We start from the raw sequence: 23307 nt of genomic DNA, 5'->3' as shown, positions 1-23307 counted from the left end.
CTTCAATGCAAGAGAGCCAAGATGAATTGGATGTACTGAGATAACTCTATTAGATCCTGCATCTTATCTGGAAAATGTTACCTTTGCAATCAAGACACAGAAGGCATTCAGCAATTGCAACCCCTTTCTCCCCATACACCCTTTAACCTATCCCTTCCACAACATTGCGCCCTCCGGAAGTTTTGGACCACAGCTTCCATCATCCCTAGCCAGCAAGGGCAGTGGTCAAAGACGATGGGAATTGTACACCAGGACAGCCCCAATTTGGGAAAGGCTCATTTAAGCAAAATATGGCTCAGTTACTGCATCTCAGATAATATGCTGCAACTATAACATCCATGCACAAACCACACCAAAATTACAGAAACATGTGAGATGCTGGCCCTCCTTTCATACTTATAGTACAAGGAGGAGGAAGATGCATGGGCAAATTGGGACTCCTTCCCATGTCCCATCTCCTTGAGAAAAGGAGGTAAGGAAATAAATAAAGCCAGTATAGGCCAGGCAAGTCTGTGTTTTGCAGGAATTGTAGGAGGACATCTCAACTTGAAATCTATCAAGCCAAGTGCAGTCTATCAGCCATGTATTGTGGACTGCTAACTGCTCAATATTACCCTACCACCATTTTGAAGTCCCTGTAAGCTTCAGAAAAATATAACCCCATATTTTATACAATTTTAGAAGTCTATGTAGGAGAGGCACAAATATGATTTGTTTGGGGGTTTTTTTTACTGATCAGCAAAAAGAAAAAAAAACCTGATGGATGTTCCCCTTGGTTCTTTGGCTTGACAAAATCAGATGCAAATGTATTGAAGCCATAAAGAGCTCATCTCTTTTTATATGGCGTGGCTTTCATAGAGACATATTTTCTTGAGCTATATTCCCCAGACTTGCAGCATTCATTTAACATATTAACTGTTGCATGCAGAGTCAGCCCCCTACTAATATGGTAATTTTCTACATAAGCACGCTAGTGCTAATATTTTCATGACTTAAAAAAAAGTATGGTGATAAACCTCTGCTGAAATCCCACATGAAACTATCATCTCTTTGTTTCATTTTGTCAAAATACAGCAGAGTGATCCCACATTACACTGGGATATTACCACCAAAAGTGTGCATGTCACATAAAGGAGATTAAGAGGAGGTTTAGAGATAGGAAATCTTTCTCTTCATTAATGCATTACTAATTATCTTCTGCACCCAGAGCACAAAGGATAGGGAGGACCTTTGCGGCAAAGCTTGCATTCCTTTTTGTAAAGTGCTGGCTAGGTGCGTGACCACAGCACAGCCCTTTGCTTCAAAGAAAATGTGACTAAATTGGTTGTACAATGTAGATGGATACTCTCAACACAGTCCAATATCCAGTGTCAGTAGAAATTATTCTACAATACCCTATTAGATTAGTTTTGTTAAAATCAATAGGACCTACTTCCATGTAACAACCATAATTCAGTGACTCCAAGTTATTGCCTCAGCTGTCCTCTCTCCTTGTGTACATAGGAGAACAGGAATGAAGAGGCAATTAAAAAACAGAGCAATTCCTGGGCATGGAGCCTGTTCCACTAGAGAACTTGATAGAAAACCACCGCACAAACAAGACTTTGGATCAGGCCCAATGTGGTCAGGGAGTAAGTTTTCACTGGAGGCATCAGATAATGGACCTGCAAATTAGCATATTTAAATCAAATTTATATCAGTAGATTTGTGTCTGAATGTCTTTGGATGGGAAGAGCCTAAATCCTTAGACCAGATCTTTAGCTGTTCTCAATTAGAGCAGCACTATTGACATTATAGGTAAAGGTAAAGGTACCCCTGACAATTAGGTCCAGTTGTGGATGACTGGGGTTGCGCACTCATCTCGCTCTATAGGCCGAGGGAGCCGGCGTTTGTCCACAGACAGCTTCCAGGTCATGTGGCCAGCATGACTAAGCCACATCTGGCGAGCCAGAGCAGCGCACGGAAACGACGTTTACCTTCCCACCGGAGCAGTACCTATTTATCTACTGGCACTTTGACATGCTTTCGAACTGCTAGGTGGGCAGGAGCAAGGACCGAATAACGGGAGCTCACCTCATCGTGGGGATTCGAACTGCTGACCTTCTGATCAGCAAGCCCTAGGCTCTGTCGTTTAGACCACAGTGACACCTGCGTTATGCTATTCATTATATTCCCCATTGTTATAATGACGGCATAGAGAGGATAATTAAAATCTGCAAAACAATGACTGTCTATATTTTTCAATTCATATTTCTATGAAGCGCTAATAAATGGTATTTCACACGCAGCAAAGAAAAATAAATAAATACAAAAACCATTAAAAGATGCGACCATCCCTTGGTTGACTGCAAAAGAGAGGCAATGACCCACCCACCCCCAATTTACCTTTACCTCTTTTTTTTACTAGATCTGTTTGCATAGCCACCCCCCTTTGTTTTCATTGCAGATCCTCAAAGTATTCAACAGTGAAACTTCTATGCAAAAATATTTCACATCCACCCTACTTACCCTGAGCTTCCAGAGTTCATTTTACAGTGTGCAAAGTGCAACATAGCTTACCAGAAGGGTTTTTAATGAAACAACTCCCACCCCAAACAACACAGCTCATATATGGCACACACCAGCAATGTTATCATATTATTTAAATCAAACGAAAAGGGTGGTGTCTCTGCAGAAAGCAGAGACAACACCTTGCTGACAAATGTCTGTATAGTTAAAGCTATGGTTTTCCTAGTAGTAATGTATGGAAGTGAGAGCTGGACCATAAAGAAGGCTGATTGCCAAAGAATTGATGCTTTTGAATTATGGTGCTGGAGGAGACTCTTGAGAGTCCCATGGACTGCAAGAAGATCAAACCTATCCATTCTGAAGGAAATCAGCCCTGAGTGCTCACTGGAAGGACAGATCCTGAAGCTGAGGCTCCAATACTTTGGCCACCTCATGAGAAGAGAAGACTCCCTGGAAAAGACCCTGATGTTGGGAAAGATGGAGGGCACAAGGAGAAAGGGACGACAGAGGATGAGATGGTTGGACAGTGTTCTCGAAGCTACGAACATGAGTATGACCAAACAATGGGAGGCAGTGGAAGACAGGAGTGCCTGGTGTGCTATGGTCCACGGGGTCACAAAGAGTCGGACACGACTAAATGACTAAACAACAACAATACGAAAAGGGTTATCTTATAGTGAAAATGAGCTCCCCCTGCCAGCAACAACAGTGTTTTGCATACTTTTATCAGCCTTACCAGGCTCCAAGGGTCTTATTACAATGAGGGTCTTATTCCATATACCAACCTGGTTGGGGTTTTATTCCAATAAGCTTACATCCTGATCAGAAACAGATATACATTATCATGTTTCTTTTTTAATTACTCAGAGATCAAGAGTATAATTCTTACAGCCATATAAATGAAAGTGTTAAATACTTAACTTTTAAGGAGTGTCTAGACTCTAGAGCTCAGTAGTACTGTCTATTCTTTGACCACAGAAAGCCTCAGATTCAACTCCTGACATTTCCAGTTAAAAGGAATCTCAAAAGGAAAAGATCTCTGTTCCCAAGCCATGGAGAGCTGCTGCCACTCAGGGATACAGGTGGTACGGTGCTAGATGGACCAATGATCTGACAGAATATATGAGGCAGATTGTCATGCTCAATCTCTTGCATAATGCAACATGGTGAAGAATAGATAAGCTGCTCTGTTACATTTTTCATTGCCTGTTGTTCAAGAAAAACAAAACAAGGTAGACTTCTGTTCTAGCTTGAGCATGTGGCTTGGCCTGGGAATGGGTTCAATCTATAATACAAGTGACCTGGGCACACAGAGATCCATTTTAATGGGAAATGTTATATCACAGCAGCAAGTCTGCTGGTCAAGAAGAAGGAAAATATTTAGAAGGATTCTTGTAGTTTCTCCCTTTCTAGCATCAGAGGGAATTTTAAATCAAGGGGAAAGAGAAAGCTGGAACTTAAAATCTTTGGAGTCAGATGAACTACATCCAGGAGACACACCCAACTCATTTACTCTCATCTGGCCCACTCTTGGGGTGTTTTCTGGAAAAGAGTTAAATTAAGGAAATTTTATAAGGTGTGAAATAGGTTTAATTTATGCTTGCTTTGCATAAGTTTAGGGCAAGACCCTAAATCCGTGTTAAGGGGAGGAAACTGGCGTTCTAACACAGCATAGCACATCTAATATAAAAACAAATAATAAAAATGAGGGGTCCCTTAGATCACACAGAGAACTGATATTATGGAGTTAACTGATATTGATAAAATAATTGTAACTGACAATCTGTGTAGCTATTATAATGTCAGAAGAGACAATGGTTTAAGTAACTGAAGCAGCAAATGCCATGTGGACGAAGGGATGCACTGGAGCAAATACCAGTTATTTTTATCTATTTAGCTCTATTCTTTATTACAGTTTTGTGCACCTTTTAATTTCATGAGAATGTTTTGCTTTAATGAAATGAAGGCGTAAGAGATTTTTCCCGGGTGTGTGTGTGTGTGCAATTGCCCTCAAGGTATGTGACTTTCAAATACAAAATGGATGACTTATTAATAGACAAAGCTGTGGGAACAAGTTTGTCCAGAGATGAACCTTGTTTTGAGGTTCCTCTTCACCCACATGTCTTCATACATTTTGGTATCAAATAGTCTCTGTGCCAACTGAAACAAAATCCTCAGAGCTTCCAGTCATGATCAGTCTCTTTTTTGACAGCTCAGTCCACAACACTTCACTACAACGAAACTTCATCTAGGGCCATAAGAGACAAACCACTGAAGCAGTGACAGGATTTAATCCTTCAGGCAACAGGAGGAAGAACAGCTACCTATCACAGCTATTTAAAATCTGATAGGAAGACATGAATGAAGGCAATTTAACAAGTTTTACTGTCTCCTGTTGGGGCAAGCTGCCAGAGTCACAACACTTTTTAATCATCATCTGCGTAACTGTCTCACCTATGTCTATCACCACGAGGAATCATCCAAAAATACTACCAATGCTGTCTCAATTTCATGTTGGGCCTGAAGCAAGACTAGTAGGAGCCTTGTATGTATGCGACTGAAATCCCTTCTTAGCATTAACTTAGGCAGAAACTCAAAAACACAGAACTTAGGTCCTTTTTATACTTTTAATACAAATCCCAGTATCCAATTTACCACCACAATGCCACAGTGCATTGTTGTGTTTTTCTCAGGTGGCCACTTCCGTAAAAATGCTTCTCATAGATTGTCAGTAATCCCCACAACAATCTTGCAGACTAGGCTGGTGTTATTACGTACATATTACTGGGGGAATAGGATTGTGACTTTCCTAAATCTGCTGAGTTCATGGCCAAGTCTAGATCTGTACTGGAGGGTTTCTGATAAATAGGAAATAACCTGGAGCAGGGATGGACGACTTCATAGGCTGGGAGAACCAGATTCCCACCCCCCCCCCAAAAAAATCCAACTCCAGAAATTGATCAGCAAGAGAAAGTCTTGGGAAGACATTTTGACCTTTTCAACCCTTCTTTCAACACATGGAGAGGGTAGATGGCAAATTGTATCTGCTCTCCCTGCTCCCAGTCTTCACACATTCATCTGAAGGTCAAAACAAGCCCTACACATAAACACTTGACATATGTTGGGTTATTTCTGTACAGCTGGGAACACTGGAAAAGCAATTGTATGTGCGCATGTTTGCTTCCAACTTTATTTAAAATGGGCTGTAACCAACACAGCATGAACAGGACTTCCCCTATTTCTCTTCCTCCCTGTAGTCTCCTACTTGCTCCCAAAATCTGCTCCTGAGGGTTAGGTGTATTCACTCTGTGAAGAGGGTTTTATTGTTAAATCACTCAGGGGAAGAGGGGCCTCCTAACAATTGTCAGCATCCTTAACAGATTACAACTCCCAGAATGACTGCTTACAGTGACATCACAGTGCTTTAAATCTGTGGTGTAAATGTGGCCAATATCCTCCTCCCAGTGGGTATGTTAGAGTGGAAAAAGGGAATTCAGATTGCAAATCATATTGGGGAAAGAGTTAAACACTCATCCTCCAACATTGCTGCTGTGATCAAATTAAGCATCTTCTCAAAGAGGCATGAAAACGTATCACAATCTCTGCCATGAAATATTTATTTTGGTCCTTAGTCAAAGTAATACTTTGCAAATATGTAATTAAAAAACTGTTCCTGTGGGCAAAATATTCAAACATTAATTTGGGGCCAGGGTATACTACTCTGCAGAGCCTTTGCTGTAAAACACCAGTTGAGAAGTCTTCATAAAAGTGATATATGAAATGTAACAAGGCATTTAAAATTAAGTAATTGGATACATCTGGTATGGGGCAGTAAGATGTGCAGAACAAGAGCTGAGTGGGGAACTAATATTCTGGATTGCCATAAGATTATTATTATGCCCCACTGTAAATTCAAGCTAAAGCCATGTTTGTTAGATTAGGGGAAAGGCAAAAGATAAGTTTCCTAAATGATAATTAAATAAACAAAACAAACCATTTTGAGACCCGTAAAGAGAAATATTTATGTCAATTGTTGTTGTTTAGTTGTGTCCGACTCTTCGTGACCCCATGGACCAGAGCACGCCAGGCACTCCTGTCTTCATTTATGTCAATAGTTTGCTTTATTTTTTAACTATCTTCACTGTCCCTTAAATCTGAAGGACCATCTTGCCCTGAGGGGAGTAGAAAGAGGCTTGAAAAAGTGTCACCATCCAGTTCCATAGTGGCCCATTCCTTCAGCTGCCACCACAGAGACCCCCATCTTGCCCTGAGGGGAGGAGAGAGTAAACAGCTTTTTCTAAACCAACAAGTCCATTCTATTGTATTATAAAATACATGGTGTTGTAATAGCCTTACGTAAATCACTTTGGTTACAGGTAGGTAGCCGTGTTGGTCTGGATCGAAGTAAAATAAAAAAAATTCCTTCAGTAGCACCTTAAAGACCAACTAAGTTTTTATTTTGGTATGAGCTTTCGTGTGCATGCACACTTCTTCAGATACCTGAAGAAGAAGTGTGCATCTGAAGAAGTGTGCATGCACACGAAAGCTCATACCAAAATAAAAACTTAGTTGGTCTTTAAGGTGCTACTGAAGTAAATCACTTTGTGAGTTCTGGCTGAAAGGTAGTACTGTATATAAAGGGAATAAGTAAATAAATGCCCATGTTTAGAATAATCAGCTGCTGTGACTTGTCTCTAAACAGAAATGTCCATATCCCAATACACCAGTAAAACATGACTGAAATAACCTACCTGCCAATCAAGACGAGCTCCCCCAGCACTCCAAGACGTTTCATAGCCATAAGTATTCCCCTGACGGTCATGCCTTCACAGAAACAAACCACAACTCTGGCCTTTGGCAACCTGTCACGCAGCTTCTGAAGCAACTTTTCGAAGCTCTTTTCACCTGCGTTGCTGTAGATCTTGTCCGAATGAGCAATACAAAGACCTTCTTGAGCAGCCAGCTCTTTGAAGGCTTCCATGCCACTCTCCCCATAGTTTCCTAGAAAAAATATATATTATGGATTATTATTACTATTGTGATTCCAGGGTTGACACCAGCGGCATCAGAAAGCTTACTGAATTAACAGACACAGTAAACTGAAATAGTACAGCTGCTGTCTCCCATTGTAAATCTTGGCTAGTTAAATCACATAAGCAATTTAAACCACTGCCTTTCCTTTATTGGTTATTTGGGGGGGAATTAATGCATGGAAACTTCACTCTCAAATTGGGTTGTCAAAATGCTATCTATATCCAAGCCTGGTGGATAACTAAGTCTGTACAACCAAACCAATCCCTGTGGGGCAACAGGGTCCAAGCATAATAAAGATGATGTGTTCTTCATTTTGTGGTTCCTTTACTATCTGGCCAAAAAAGCAACAGTGATTTACATAATGTGTATTTCTAGCAAGAAAAACATACTTGACTTAGAGAGGCTGACTTTCCCTTGTCAACAGATACTGGAAAGTGGCAAGCATTTGGGGGGGGAAAGGCAAAGGAAGGAAAGCAGTGCAGAGGTTAACCAAGAAAGCAAGGATTCCACTGTCTCTGGGGGCTTGTTACTGCCAAAGACAGAGGAGAAAATCAATGGTGCTGTCAGCTTGTTAGGGCGCTAAGAATAAGCAGTGAACCAAGACCGTCAGTGTTCAGATGGGCAAGGTACCATTTTCTCTCTTTCCAACTGCAGCAATCAGAATATAATTCAGAGCAGCCCTCCATTGGTTCAGAGTTCACAGGTGGCTTAGCTATGCTTTTTGTGTTCTGCCCTTTAGGAGTCTTCATTTGTTGCACAAAACCATATCTCTTCCATTTCCTTTGATAGGAGATTAATCTTATTCTTATCCTGTTCTGCAGGGTTTTATGAGATTGGGCTAGGTGTAAGGGGTAAGTGTAGTGTAGCTCATTGTCTGATCATCACAAAATAAGACTAATAACAAAAGGAACTACATATCCATATAAAAGCAAACTGTTAACATATGAAAGTCAACACAGAGGCAAATAAATAGAACTATTTACAGGTAGGTAGCCGTGTTGGTCTGAGTCGAAACAAAATAAAAAAATTCCTTCAGTAGCACCTTAAAGACCAACTAAGTTTTTATTTTGGTATGAGCTTTCGTGTGCATGCACACTTCATCAGATAGATCAAATAGAACTATGTTAAACATAAATTTAACATACTGGAGCTCCCTGGAAAATCAGAATGGTCACCTTATTAAAAAACGAGTCTTTATTTTAATACATACTAATATTATAATAATTTTAATACATGCTAACATAAATAAAATTTACACAAAACTGAATGAAACTATGTAAAGCCTGAATAAAAGCATGAGCACACAAAAAATTCTGAATCCCTCTGTCATGTTCAGTCATCATGACAGTTCTATAGCTATCTTGCCAACAGAGCAGAATGAGTCCAGAAAGGCTGGGAAACTTGTGGCCTTCCAGATGGGTTCCAACTCCCACCAGCTCCAGCTAACATAGCCATTGCTCAGGGATGATGGGAGCAGGAGTCCAGCAACATCTGATGAGTCATTGGTTTCCCACCCCTGAATTGCCATCTCATGGATGGACCTCTCCACTCATCTCCCTAAAATTTGTCCCATGTATTATCCCCCCAGCACATTATAGAAATGACAATATATAACAATATGCACAAGGTCTTTAAAGTACAAGGGCAGTCACACTCAGAATATGGTCTGTTCCTTTATCTTTTCTAAAGCAGCTGAAGACATCAGATTTAACCATGCTTTGGTAAAGGCCATTCTCCCATTTTTGGCAAATCCTCAAAACAGCACAGGGGAGAGGAAATCATTATACAGTAGTGCAGTTCAGTAGCGGTTGGTGTCGCAGCACAGGCAGGGCATGGCTGCTCACCTGCCTTCCCATCATCGAGCAATGCTGTTGGTTCCTGAGAGGATGAGGGGTGAGGTGTTGGGAGCATCAGGTTGGTTGCACAATGAGCTTCCCACACACCACTCCTCTCACTCTCAGAAACCAGCAACAACACTTGGATTTTGGAAGAAAGGTGAGAAATCCTACCTGTGCTGCCCTCACCAACCCCTACTGGGTGCTATTTTAGAAAACAATACAGAGTTCATTCATCACTAGCATGTTTGGCCACTTTAGATCATCCTGCTTCAGCAAGTTTAGTGTGTGGGTAGACCCAACCTATAGAGGGAGCTAAGGCTTCACACACAAGATCGTTAAACAATGGTAGTATATTCAGGTAGGTAGCCGTGTTGGTCTGATGCAGTCAAAATTAAAAATTAAAAAATTGTCCAGTAGCACCTTAGAGACCAACTAAATTTGTTCCGGGTATGAGCTTTCGTGTGAATGAACACGAAAGCTTATACCCGGAACAAATTTAGTTGGTCTCTAAGGTGCTACTGGAAAAAATTTTAATGGTCGCATATATCAGGCATGCAAAGACAAGGGTCTGGCACAAGTAATCAATCTGAGTCCTGAACATGATCCAAAGGGCAGCATCAGAAGGTTAAAGTCCTGGGGAGCAACATAGATCATGCAACCTGATCAAAGAATTAGAGAACTGTGTTGTTTCAGCAAGTAGGAAGCTCAAAATATAGCCTGGCCTCCCAGTCCATAGGAGGGTAACCAAGATGATCAAGGGTCTGGAAATGAAGCCTTATGAGGAACGGTTGAGGAAGTTGGATATGTTTAGCCTGAATAAGAGGAGACAGAGCTGTCACATGGAAGATGGAGAAAGCTTGTTTACTCTGGCTCTGGAGAGTAGGACCTGAACCAATGGCCACAGGTTTTAAGAAAGGAGATTCTAACTCAACATCGGGAATAACTCTCTGGCACTAAAAGCTATTCAACAGTAGACCAGACTTCCTTGGAAGGTGTTGAACTCATTAGAGGTTTTTAGGCAGAGGTTGGGTGGCCGTCTCTCATGCATGTTTTAGTTGAGATTCCTGCACTGCAGAACTAGATGACTCTCGGGCATAGCTGCCAAGTTTTCCCTTTTCTCGCGAGGAAGCCTATTCAGCATAAGGGAAAATCCCTTTAAAAAGGGATAACTTGGCAGCTATGCTCTCAGGGTCCCTTCCAGCTCTACAATTCTATTATTCTAATACCAACTGCTGGTGTTTTGAAAGCCCTTCCTCTTGAGAAGTATTGTTACTCATAAGGAGTTGTTATTACTACTGAGCCACATGGTGACTTTGGGCTCTCAGTTGTGCACTTTGTCATGGGTTTACAGCTTCAATCTTTAGGTACCCATGCCCTTAAAGATTGCTGGTAGTGGTGGCTCCACCTTTCCCATGGACTCCACCAGGAGCTCATCCATTGACGCTCCAACTGGAACCCACACAAATGGCACCTCTGGAAGGACCCTGCAAAGTTCCCCCTGAACTCTCTGAACGCTCAAGGCTGGCAATGGGGTGGAGATGCCTGCTCCCCCAAGTCTTCAGTCAGTCAGTTGGAGGTCCAATTCATCCTCTGAGGAGCTGGTGTCCAGGTTAAAGCTGGGCATGACATAGACACATTTTTAGAATGTAGCAGACTAAAGATCCCCTGACTTTACAAGCCTCAGCCATATTATATGGATGATACTATTTCTATTTAAAGCGTCCATGTGTCATCGAAAGGTGGAGGGGGGACTGGCAGGAGGTCTGGAGTTGGCCTTTTCTCTTAAATTTTATATAAAACTTCTATTGACTGTAATGGGAGCAAATTTAGGTCAGGACAGAACACTTTAAAAAATATTCCCTGAAGAGATCTTTTTTATTGAAAAACTCAAGCAGTGCTATTAATTGTGTGTGACAGCCAAGAACATTTGTTTGCTATGAGGAAGTTTCCTCTGATCTTTACCTATGCAACTGATAGCAACTGAAGTGGAGAACACACAAGACTGTATATATTAAGAGGATATCTGCAGGAGAAAGTCTAAGGACAAAAAGACGCAGACAAACAGACTTGGTTTCTTGGATCAAGGAATCAGAAACTGAAAATAACCAGACCAAGGTAGTCCTGACTTTTTGTTTCATTTACTGCTCAACATATTCTCCAGATGGACCTTTACAGCATTTTGAGGCTTACAATAGCACATGGATCCTAAAAACAGAACTTAGGCCAATGGCCCATCTAGTCCAGTATTCTGTTCTCACAGTGGCCAACCAGATGCCGATGGGAAGACTAAGTAGGGTAGTTAATATTCAGAGGCATAGAATCTTAGACATTTACAGTAGGAGGTGCCAATATACCTTAGGGTGTGTGGATCATTGGCCTGAAACCTATATCTTATATGTTCTATATACGACATCTGTCCTGAACCCTTGTCCTACCTGGTAGCAAGTCAGCATGTCAAGTCCCCAGTCCAGGGTCAAGCCACATGTTGAAAGTCCAAACCAAAGCAGTTCCACAGAAATCCTGGAACATCCAAATTAAGGTCCATCAACATGGGCACTTAAGCAGACCTAGCACCTCAGCTCTGCTGCCCTTTTATACTTTGTATGCTGACTGCAGCATCTGGGCTTGATGAGGCATATGAACCTCACCTGTTCCAGCCGAGGAATTACACACCTGCTCCCGGAGCAAGTGAGCCCCACCTGGCCAGCTAGGGAGCTGAGCTGTGGGCCCTTGCCTGCCTCGACCTCCTGGAGCACCCCACCCATTGCTCCTACACCTCAGAGCCTGCCATGTTTGTGGAGACAGGGACCCCTCTGGCTCCGGGTCCTGCTGCTCTGGTTCCTGTGTACTGACTCCCATCCCCACGACATCCTCCATAGCCCTGTGAGTACTTCCTACACCAACCTCTCCTTCCCCATCCCCGGCTTGTCGCGGTGTGTCCCAGGACAAGCGACACACCTTGCCAGGATCCTCCTCCTCCCTGTTGTCCCGCCAGATCACGACACATAGAGAAGGTTGGTTTGTGTGATATAGAAAGTAAACCTAACCATTAGCCATTGTTAGCTGTGATGTTTATTTTATGAGACAATTGTGTTGAAGTTGCATGTGCAGTATATGTAAAGATTAAAAAAAACCCTTGAGTTTTTGCATATACAGGTGGGGTATATTGGCCAGGGGATATATATTCTTGTTTTGGTTTTTATCACTTCACTTCTTCTTGACTTAATACACCAGCTGTAACCAAAAAGGGATTCAGAAAGCCACTGGGGTGGTGGGACCTTCCCTTGAACCCTCACTGAGGCTCAAAGAGGTGAGATCAATTATGTGAAGCAGCCATGATGGGTGTTGTAGTGAAGAAGGCAATGCTCCCTGCTCCAGTTTCTATGCTCAATCACAAAGACAGATGGCTCAAGTAAAAAGGCAGGCCTAACCTTCACAAGAACAGACACTGCTGAAACCATCACAGTATTTATTGAACATCAGTTCTGTAAGCAAAGCATAAAAGTACATTTGCCAACCATTTTCTTCTTGCAGAGTCTGTCTCTGCTCCTGCAGCTATATGAAAGACAGTAGGATAAAGATACAGCTTTCCCTTTCACTGTAACTTTGTGCTGGGTACCACTGAATCGCTTACACTACTGCCAGTCATGCTCTTTGGAAAGGCAGGAGCAGACATGGGGGAACAGAGATGGTGGCCCTCACAGGAACAGCAAGCTTCCTACTGGTTACTGCTGCTTCTGTTGTAGCCTTTCTGGTTGCCTGCTTGACATTGGGTGAGGAATATCCTTATATCTCTGCATGTTGGAAGACTTCCCCATTGCCTGTTGAGAGACAAGAAAGGAGTGTGATGAATAAAAGTTAGCAGCTGCAACAGACAATGAGAATCACCATAGGTGATCTTCAATTCTGCATGCCCCAGCCCAACTCCCATTCTCCCCAGTGACATTCCCCATGGGGGCTATATTTAGAGATTGACCTGTTGTAGTAATAAAGACAATACTCACACATCTCATATAGTGGAATGTACTGGCATTGAACCTCCATTCATTGTTTGTTCTGCTCCATGTGTCTTGGCTCTGAACCTGAAAGTTAGAACGAGTCTTGGATGTTTCACTACCAGTTTCAATAGAGTTCTGGATTTTTTTGTTGTTCATTATGGAAGATTACTTACAGTTTGCGATTTGCAACCAATAGGTAAAAACTTTCTCCAACATCAATACTTACTCCTTGTCCCCTGTTGGGGAGATACTCTACACTTCATACCTAATGTTGAGCCATAGTTGGTTTCACCTAAGTTGTGCTTTGGTTGAATGTCCCATGGTTTATTTTACAGCAACAAACCACAGTGTAAAGCCATGGTTTATTGCCAGCTTTAGAATATCTGCTTTCTTTAACCATGGTTTGTCACTACACCTGAACTCATGATCCTGGCTTAATTCTGGTTTGTTTTGGCAGCCACCCCAGCTGCTCGCTAAGCTACAGGCAAGAACAGCTAGAAAACAAAACCAAGCAGCTCTCACTGGTGTTTTCTGAGAATTAGCCCTCCCTCCTCATTCTGCTTGGTAACAGACTGCTTTTCCTCTCCAACTCCCTCCCAACAAGTCCTCCCTCTCAAGTCAACCTGTCTAGCTTCGCTACTGCTTTGCAAGGAGACGAAAATGGACTAATTGGCTAATTGACTAAGATCTATCCAGGAGTGTACTTTGAAAGCACAACTTAACGCTTAGCAGATTTGGATGACCTTCTGAGGATAAAAACAAATAACTTTTAAAGAGAGACCAAAGCTTAGGGTCTCCACTCCACAGCACTGTTGCTGGGATCTTCTTACTTAGACACCTAATTGACCAATCAATGATCCTGGGACAGCTATTGCAGTGGTGCCTTGCAGACCCAGCACAGACTCCAACTACATAGCATGCATTTGCATGGGCTTCCTGCTAAAGAGTTGGATGCTAGGTGGCAAAAGAGCACCTTTTTGGAGGGGAAGGGGAATGCTCCATCTTGCTAGGTGGTCTGTGAGGAATAATTTGGCCAATGCTTTGCTGAAAGTTTGAAGATACCAATCACTAACAGGAAGGTGTAGTAAAAATTTCCCTTAAGGGTCAGTGGGTGTTGTCGGCGTGTCAAGGAAAGCATTCATAACCCTTCACCTCTGTGAATTAATAATTTCAGTCAACAAATAACTTTAAGGACAATCCTTAAAGTTAATGCCACCCAGGTTAGTCACCATCCCTAAATGTCGCATAAGGAAATTCCATAATTTCACAATGCACTGGTACGAAAGGGATATTAATTTCTGGTCTCAAGATTACATTGTGGGGCAGGGGAGGAAGGCAGGTTGTGGAGCATGCTGAAAGCAGCCCAAAATGCCCAAGGAAAGTTCCATGCCCTGTTTGAGCATAGTTAGGCGTGCCATATTTCAAAAAGTAAAAACCAGCACCACCTTTCAGAAATTCCCCCAAAGATGTCAATTCCACCTTTGAAATCTCGGTAATGTCCAGGGAAATCTGTATGGAAGCCTTAAGCATTGTAATGTGGTGAGCCTATGCCAGCCACATCACTTGATCCAGCTGTGTTGATGCATTAATCTGAGCTGCTGATTTATGGTGTATTTTGTATTTGTTTTATGGGTGCAATTGTTGGTTTCATGCTACTCACTGCCATGAGACTTTATTCTTAATGTTGCCAGTATATAATTTTTTTCAAATAAATGGCAGCACAGGAACTTTGCAAGGGCATTTGTGAGAAGAGAACAAATCAGGATTGGGTAAAATAAGCCATAGTTTCCTAGGTCATTTCCCAGACTGATCATGGTTGGTCTATAAACCATGGGTAAAATAAATCCTGCTTTACAGCCAATGCTAACCTGTTGGGTATGTTGTTAAGCTAGTTAGTGGTTGGTGTTTTATTGTGTTTTTAATATTTTGGGAACCACCCAGAGTGGCTGGGGCAACCCAGTCAGATGGGCAGCATCTAAATAATAAAATTATTATTAAAATATAACTAATTAATACATAGCTTCATCATACAGTGGTACCTCGGTTTAAGTGCACAATTGGTTCCGGAAGTCTGTACTTAACCTGAAGTGAACTTTCCCATTGAAAGTAAGGGAAAGTGGATTAACCTGTTCCAGACGGGTCCGCGGAGTACTTAAACTGAAAGTACTCAAACCGAAGCGTACTTAAATCGAGGTATGACTGTACTATACAGTACTGGGTGGGGAGACACACTGTAGCCATGACTGTTTCTCCCTCTCTCTGACTTACCTGTGCGGCATGTCATTACAGCATCAGCTGCAGCAGTAGAATTGAGATTCCCGGTGGGTATTTGTATCTGGAGTCCCGAGCAAGGGTTTCAGTAAGGGTTCTGAGAAAATGAGTGTTAGTACTTCACATTGTTTCTGTTGTGTTATGAGCCTCAGTTCCTGGTGCATTAGGCTTGTAGTTCTTGCATTTCACTAAATGTATTCTCAGTTATCTAAGTAGCTGTAGCATGGGACACCTTGATCTTTCTTGATCATTGTTACTGTAGCACATTATCTGGTCTGTTGGCTGTAATGACAAAGAACCTTCAAGCCCCTCTGAGCCATGCAGTGTTCTATGGTCCCCTTTTCCTTTAACTCCTTAGCTATAAAATGAGCAGGCTTAGTAATATGCTGCCTTATATGGGAATTGTAAGGATAAATACATGAAAAATTGGTGAGGTGATCTGATACTATGGTAACAGAGTGCCTGATAAAGATCCGTATTGGACAGGCTTCCGAGGTAGCAGCTAGTAAGCTAATACAGGGCACATTTCGCACTTTGAAGTTTGAGCAGCAGCATTCTCTAAATGCTTTCTGCTTTAAGAATAAAAGCTCCCATCAAAAACAAGCCCCTCTGAGGTTTTATATAAACAAGAGGGTAAAGCTACACGCTCAAAGCCCAGCAAAGAAGCTTATTATGTGGCAACCACATAATTTTGTAGAGTCTGGGAATATGGATAAATGAGCCACCCAATAAATACACTTTCGACCACTTATCCAATTCCTGTTCCCTAAACAGATCAATTCACATTCATCATCCTTTAAGACCTAGCACATTACTGAACACAGCCACCATACCTTATGGCCACAAAGCAGATGGCTGAAGGGAAGCTGGACCACTTGCTTCTCTTTAACCTCCTTCTGCTTCCAGCTAGGCCTGCTGGGCCATCTTTCTTTATATTTTCTCTGCTGCCAACTTTCAGAGGGAAGCACACAGGCATGAGTCTCCCATTCCCACTGCAGAGGATGTCCTTTCTAATGCTTTCAATCCTTCTTGCTTTCTGGATCTGCCTCACCACAATATCCAGAACCTTCTTCATTGGCCTGCTTTGGCATCCATCTCAACTGCATATGGGACCGGCCATTCATGAAGAGGAGGGGAGGGGATCATGCCTTGCACAACAAGGAGTTCAAAGCAGCATAAATGGGGCTCATCCCACTGTATGACTGGCTTAAAGTCATCTGGGGAGCTCCATGGCTAAGTGGAGTTTTGAACTCAAATCTCCTTGACCCAAGTCCCACTATACTGTGCTTTACTACTTGGTGGTTAAGTACTAAGATATCAGATGTAGTCTTTTAGGACCCAAAGTTCTTTTCCTGCTGTAGCCTTGTGTCTATATGATAACATTTTGTTGGTTCTGTTAAACCTTATTACATTGTTTTGTGGTGATTTCTGCAAGTCACCCTCAGCACATGTGCTTAGAGCCATCCTAACATAAACACATTCACAGAGAACAGGAAAGAAAAATCTGTCCTTCACACTATGAGACTGTAGTTTGGGATAGGGAACATTTTTTTTGCCTGGTGATATTTATCTCTCCTGTCCTATCAGGCCTACTTTGGCAAGTGGGTGGGACCACCTACCTGTCAATCATCTGACATCATATTGATGCCAGGTGACTGAAAAGTGGGTTGTCCCACCCACCTGCCAAAGTTGGCCCTCATTGGTGGTGGTAGTGGACCAATCAGGACTGACTGGTGTGGGCCTCATCTGAGCAGGATTAAACTCCCTGCATATCAGCTGATATATAGGTGAGTTGATTCTCGTTTCTGCAGCAGCATCTCTGCCACATACCAGGCATTTTGTGTGTGGGATATGTGGATGTAGCTTCTGGAAAACAGCCTGATGGACCAATTCAGAGGGGATTGGTGGAAAGAAACACAGACAGCTTGGGATTCATGATGAGACTCCTGTGGATGTGCTATAGCCAGAATTCAGATAACAGGATAGAACAGGCATCCCCAAACTGTGGCCCTCCAGATGTTTTGGCCCACAACTCCCATGATCCCTAGCTAACAGGAACAGTGGTCGGGGAAGATGGGAATTGTAGTCCAAAACATCTGGAGGGCTGAAGTTTGGGGGTGCCTGGGATAGACCATATACCAGTTGGGACTGGCTTTGCTAGAATGATTGACATGGAGCTGGGAACTTTGAAAAACTGATCAAAATTTAGCTAAAAACACTACAAAATACCACCACCAGACGTCCAAACAGGAAGCAAATATATTGATGCAAGGTGTATCCTACAAAAATCCCAGTACATTATGAGCAAAATAGCTCTTAGGAAGGGCTTTTACTTGAAGATGTAAATTTTCCTGGTTAACTGCTAGTTCAGTTTTCAATTGAAACTACTGTATGTGTTCAATAGTTTTCATGAGTGCTGCAGTGTGCGTTTTATGAGGTTAGATTTTCCCTCTGAAATGTTGCCATTGGAGGTGGGTGAAAATGTTAACAACCCCTTCCCACTCACCTCATACATGTTTCTGTTTATTTTTTCTTTGATCTGCTGTTGCTTTGAGAGAGGATTACACCCCCATTCCCCATGCAATCAGCCCAGCCTTCCCTACTTTGTTATGCTGCTTTAGCAAGTTTATTGCTCACCAGCTCTGCACAGCAAGACTTGCATCCTGATACAGCTCTTGATGCAGAGTTACATATGACTTGTTAAGGGATGAGATGGGCATAAGAATAGGGATCCACAGTGCCACAGAATACAGATGCCATAATCCCATGCAGCATGACTTTCTTGTGTATCTGAGTGTGCATTCCCATCCACATTCTTCCACATTCTTTAAGAAAGCATGGCTGGATTGGGAGAAGAAGCATCAACCCGGGGGTCTCATCTATGGGGCATAGCCCCTCTTCCCCTGACATACACTCCCTTGTACAAAAATAATCACTGCAAAGGAAGAGGTGCATTTCTTGGGAGTCATGAAACTTAGCAGTCATTAAGAATGGGAACAGAGCCAGACTAGCACCCTGGACAGCATCTGAAGATAGAAGCAGTTAATTCATGGGTCAGCACGAAAATAACATAGTAGAGAAGGAGCAGAAAACACTTCCACCCAGCAAACGGAGAGTCGCTAATGTGTTCATGCAATTTATCCCCCTCTAAATAGAAGGGGGGAAACCATGCACTTGAAAGGAAGGATATCAATGTAACAATGCACAATATAGAGGTTGCAGCAGATGCAGAGGTGTATCTGTCAGAAGGGGCTGTGCCTTTCCTCAGTCATATTACTTGACTGCTGGTTTTTGGATCCAATTGAAAAAATTAAAACAGATACACAGATATCCATAAAAGGTGAGCAACTCAGCTGAAAATAAAGCAACAGTAATAAAAGAAGCCTAACACATCCATTATAAAGATATTTGCCCGTGTTCAGCAAAACACAATCGCTCTGATCTATGGACACGGGTGGCGCTGTGGGTTAAACCACAGAGCCTAGGGCTTGCCGATCAGAAGGTTGGCGGTTCGAATCCCCATGAGAGGGTGAGCTCCCGTTGCTCGGTCCCTGCTCCTGCCAACGTAGCAGTTCAAAAGCATGTCAAAGTGCAAGTAGATAAATGGGTACCGCTCCGGCAGGAAGGTAAACGGCGTTTCCATGTGCTGCTCTGGTTCACCAGAAGCGGCTTTGTCATGCTGGCCACATGACCTGGAAGCTGTACGCCGGCTCCCTTGGCCAATAAAGCGAGATGAGCGCCACAACCCCAGAGTCGTCCACGACTGGACCCAACAGTCAGGGGTCCCTTTACCTTTACCTTTATGTGCACGTTTCTTCTTCCAGCTTCCATTGAAATGTGGGGCATCTTGCATGTATGAAATCCATGAGTTCACATTTGAGAGTTCTCAGGGCTATGATTGGTTTGAATGTATCTACAGTATGTGGGTCTTTGTTTATTTTTATTTTTTGTTTTAAGTCAGTTTGAGTTGCCTTTGGCAAGGTAATGATGATAAAATCAGACAATAGAACAGAAGGCTCTTCTGTATGTGTGCATGTGTGATAGGGGGCTAGGATATGCTGTCAGATTGTCATGTTTGACAACATGTGGGTGTTCTTGCCTCATGTATTCATGCTGGCAAGCTAAGTTTGGGTTTCTGTCCCATTGCATCCACACCATGTGTTCATATAGTGGGAAACCCGTGTGTGTCATTGTCACAAATAGTGAAATTCATATATGCCAATGTCACATGCAAGTTGCCTGTCATATGATGCATAATGTGCTTATGGTGTTCGCTGCCACAGAAAGTAGTGATAAATATTAGATCAAGACAGAAGCAGACTGCATCTGCCACATGGGTGCAATAGATTGCATCCTTTTGGGGAATCTGCACACACAAACCAACATACTTACTGCTATATATTTGGAAGTACTTGTCATGTAGAACTCGGCCACTAATACTCCATTGAGCATCTCCACTCTCTTGCCCCATTAAACAGCTATGTTATGACTGAAAACCATAGCATAAGAGCCAATCTCTTCCTTGGGTTGCATGGGGAATATATTCAGTTGCACACTTGGGGGGGGGATCCTGATATTCATTTAGAATCATAGAATCATAGAGTTGGAAGAGACCACAAGGACCATCCAGTCCAACCCCCTGCCAAAGAAGGAAACACCATCAAAGCATTCCTGACAGATGGCTGTCAAGCTTAAAGACCTCCAAAGGACTGTAAAGACCTCTGTAATCTTTCTGTAGTTCATATGAAACAACTTTATAGAAAATCTCCATCAATCAGATAATTATAAAGCAAATGAATATTATGTCACCATCACCACCATCACCACCACCAGATTTATGTTTTTCATTGCTACTGTTCTTCTTGCCTTTCCTGTGCAAGAAAAGGAACCACCCAAAAACTTTTTTGTGAAGTCCTTAAACATAAATTTGCATTCTGTTTGTTCTGGCTATTGGTGCCATTTGGCTCACACACTTCTATTAGTATGGCTATTAAATATTGAAGGGGATTGAAGGAAACCTTTGTCAAATATTTGGGTTACTTATTTCCAAATATGTAATATGGTATTGTATTCTTCTGCCGTATTATTGTACATTTTCAAATGAAAAATCAGACTAAAGGCTTCTGTTGTAGTAGTGAAGAAGAATTTAATTAGATCAGAAGTCACCTCTTCATCTTCTGATTATGCCCCTCTGCAGGAAACTATCAATTGCATTCATATCAACCAATAACAACACTAGCACCACCACAGTTAACACTAGTGGTCCTGTAACTTCCTTCAAACGTGTATTAATTCAATAAGACAATGAATGGATACGCTAATTGCATACACATACCCTGCCCCCCACCTAATCATTTGCACAGTACTATGGAAATTTGCTGCCAAGGAATCCAAAATGGCCCATCACCGACATGACAGCAAGGCAGCTCAAACCATTTGAAACACACTCTTTGAAGTACATCCTACCTACTCAAGCACTGTAGAACTTGAGCCAAATCGAGATAAAGAGAAGAGTCCTGTGGATCAAGATTTTGAAGTTAAAAAAAATCCACTGTTTATAGTAGTATGGCCAAAAATCATGAGGAGAATTGCTCCATTGCGAATCAAACGAACTGACATTTCAGAGATGTGAGTGTTCACAAACAATTTGTTAAACATCACTGCAGGTACCTAAGCTGCTGTGATTCATCAAAGTGGGTATGTTATTTCCCTCTCACAAACGAGCAAAATGGTGGAGAAGGCCCATAAATGCAATAAATGTTTAAACAGAAATTAACAGGCTGATCCTATTTCCAAATTATGCTGACTGGGAGGGACAGGATCACTCTTAAGGCCCATGGTACTGGCAAAAGTCAAGAAAAACCAGCCTAGGTACTGCCAGAAAAACCCTACCAGTGCAAGGGATAAAATTGGACAGAGCTAGGAGGACTGGGTGTTGCTTGTGCAAGAGTTGCTAGACTTAAAATGGAGTAACTAAAATCCCCATTTCCCCCCTCACTGCCCTCTAGGCCACAACAGAGTATAAGGTTTCAACTACAGATGTAAGAAGGCATCTATCTCCATCCCACCTCATATTCATCGCATGCAGCACTTGTTTCAGTTCCGCTGTAAAACTACATTATTTGTCTTACTTTCAGTAATGGTGAAATTTGATGTAATTCATTGTGTGATTCATTTGATCATCATTAAGGAGAAGGGTGAGATGGTTGGACAGTGTTCTTCAAGCTGCTAACAATGAGTTTGACCAAACCACAGGAGGCAGTGGAAGACAGGAGTGCCTAGCGTGCTCTGGTCCATGGGGTCACGAAGAGTTGGACACAACTAAATGACCTTCCTCTTTCAACAATCCTTTTAAGTAGAAATATGCCCTAGTCTATAGCTGCACTGAATTTGCTTTTAGATGATCTAATTGTTTTTTCTCTTCAGAGGAAGTGCAGGATATAAATTTAATACATTGATGGTGATGATGATGGTGATGTTAAGTACTATCTACAGACTGAAAACAACAAGAAAGAATATCGATCATATTTGCTGGATTGATTTCTGTTCCAGATATAAGCAAACATTGGCAATTTCAGTTCTCATTTCCTTCAGAATTCTCCAACATCCCTAGTCTCATCTAACTCGGCAGTTATCACACTCTCCCAGGAGTTTGTAAGCAGCAGCCAGAAAACACAGAAGATGTATGCAACACAGAAGACAGTACGCCATGAAACTGTGCTCCCTATTTAAAAAGACAAGAGTAATGGGAATAACAATTACTAAAATAATTCCATTTTTTTAAATGAATGTGTTGCTCTCTCAGCATACATGTATTAGATGTCCCAGTCTGGCGAAATTAGTATCTCCTGCATATGAAGTAGATTAAATTAATAGTAGTGTCTAGGACTGAATCTTCTGTTGCTGAATGCACTGCAATCACAGTAATCCCACAGTAATCCTAATCAATTAGTGATTATTTTAACATTAAATACCAAACATGTTAATTCCTTTGCTGCCATCAGAGTACATGCTACCTGTCACTTTGCAGATGAACATAAGCAAAAAAGTCCATTGTTTTCATCATACAACCTAAATTAGATTAGAAAAAGAAATGAAACAGTAGTTTTAATATGAAAATGCATACAGAGAACAGATAGTGGCCCCATACCCATTGCTCAACCATCATAATTTGGTATTAATGAGGATAATTCTAAAAATACACACTCCAGACTAGCTTCTTATAGTGATAAAACTGTAGCAGGTTTTTTTAAAAAAAATTGAAATGTTAATACAGATTTTAATCCTCCTTTGTAGCATAACCACTAAACTGTAACATATGAATGAAGTTTTAATTTCAGGAGCCCATTAGTACTGTCAATCACATGAGTCGTTAATGCAGTTACCTTAAAGAGGCTGCTACCTTGAATTTCTGAACAGGTATTATTCCTTGGGAACAAGAGACATGTCCAGTATCGTTAGCTCAAGGCTCAGTAATTTGGCCATTATTTCTGAAAATTGGGAAATGTTGCTTTAGGAGTAGGCGGTACTCTAATTGTCAGGTTGGAAGGGACCCAAAAATTCACCTACTTTCTCCCCCTGCCGCAAGCAGAAGCTTCAACCTTCTACCCTAGTCCTTCAGATTAGCAGAGACAACCAAGACCACTGTGTGTTGAGGC

At 41.9% G+C, this 23307-nt stretch overlaps 1 protein-coding gene across 1 annotated transcript in view; it reads right to left on the bottom strand.

The window, feature by feature from the left end:
* The window catches only part of GRM1 (glutamate metabotropic receptor 1), a 162400-nt gene that overhangs the window by 106102 nt on the left and 32991 nt on the right, over positions 1-23307 (bottom strand). Inside the window, exon 2 of the mRNA XM_035110662.3 lies at positions 7260-7509. Within this exon, the coding sequence (XP_034966553.3) occupies positions 7260-7509 (250 nt within the window). The remainder of the gene's footprint in view (positions 1-7259; positions 7510-23307) is intronic.

Source organism: Zootoca vivipara, chromosome 3, assembly GCF_965207765.1.
Source record: "Zootoca vivipara chromosome 3, rZooViv2.hap1.1, whole genome shotgun sequence".
Classification (NCBI taxonomy): domain Eukaryota; kingdom Metazoa; phylum Chordata; class Lepidosauria; order Squamata; family Lacertidae; genus Zootoca; species Zootoca vivipara.
This window is presented reverse-complemented; position numbering and strand designations above follow the sequence as displayed.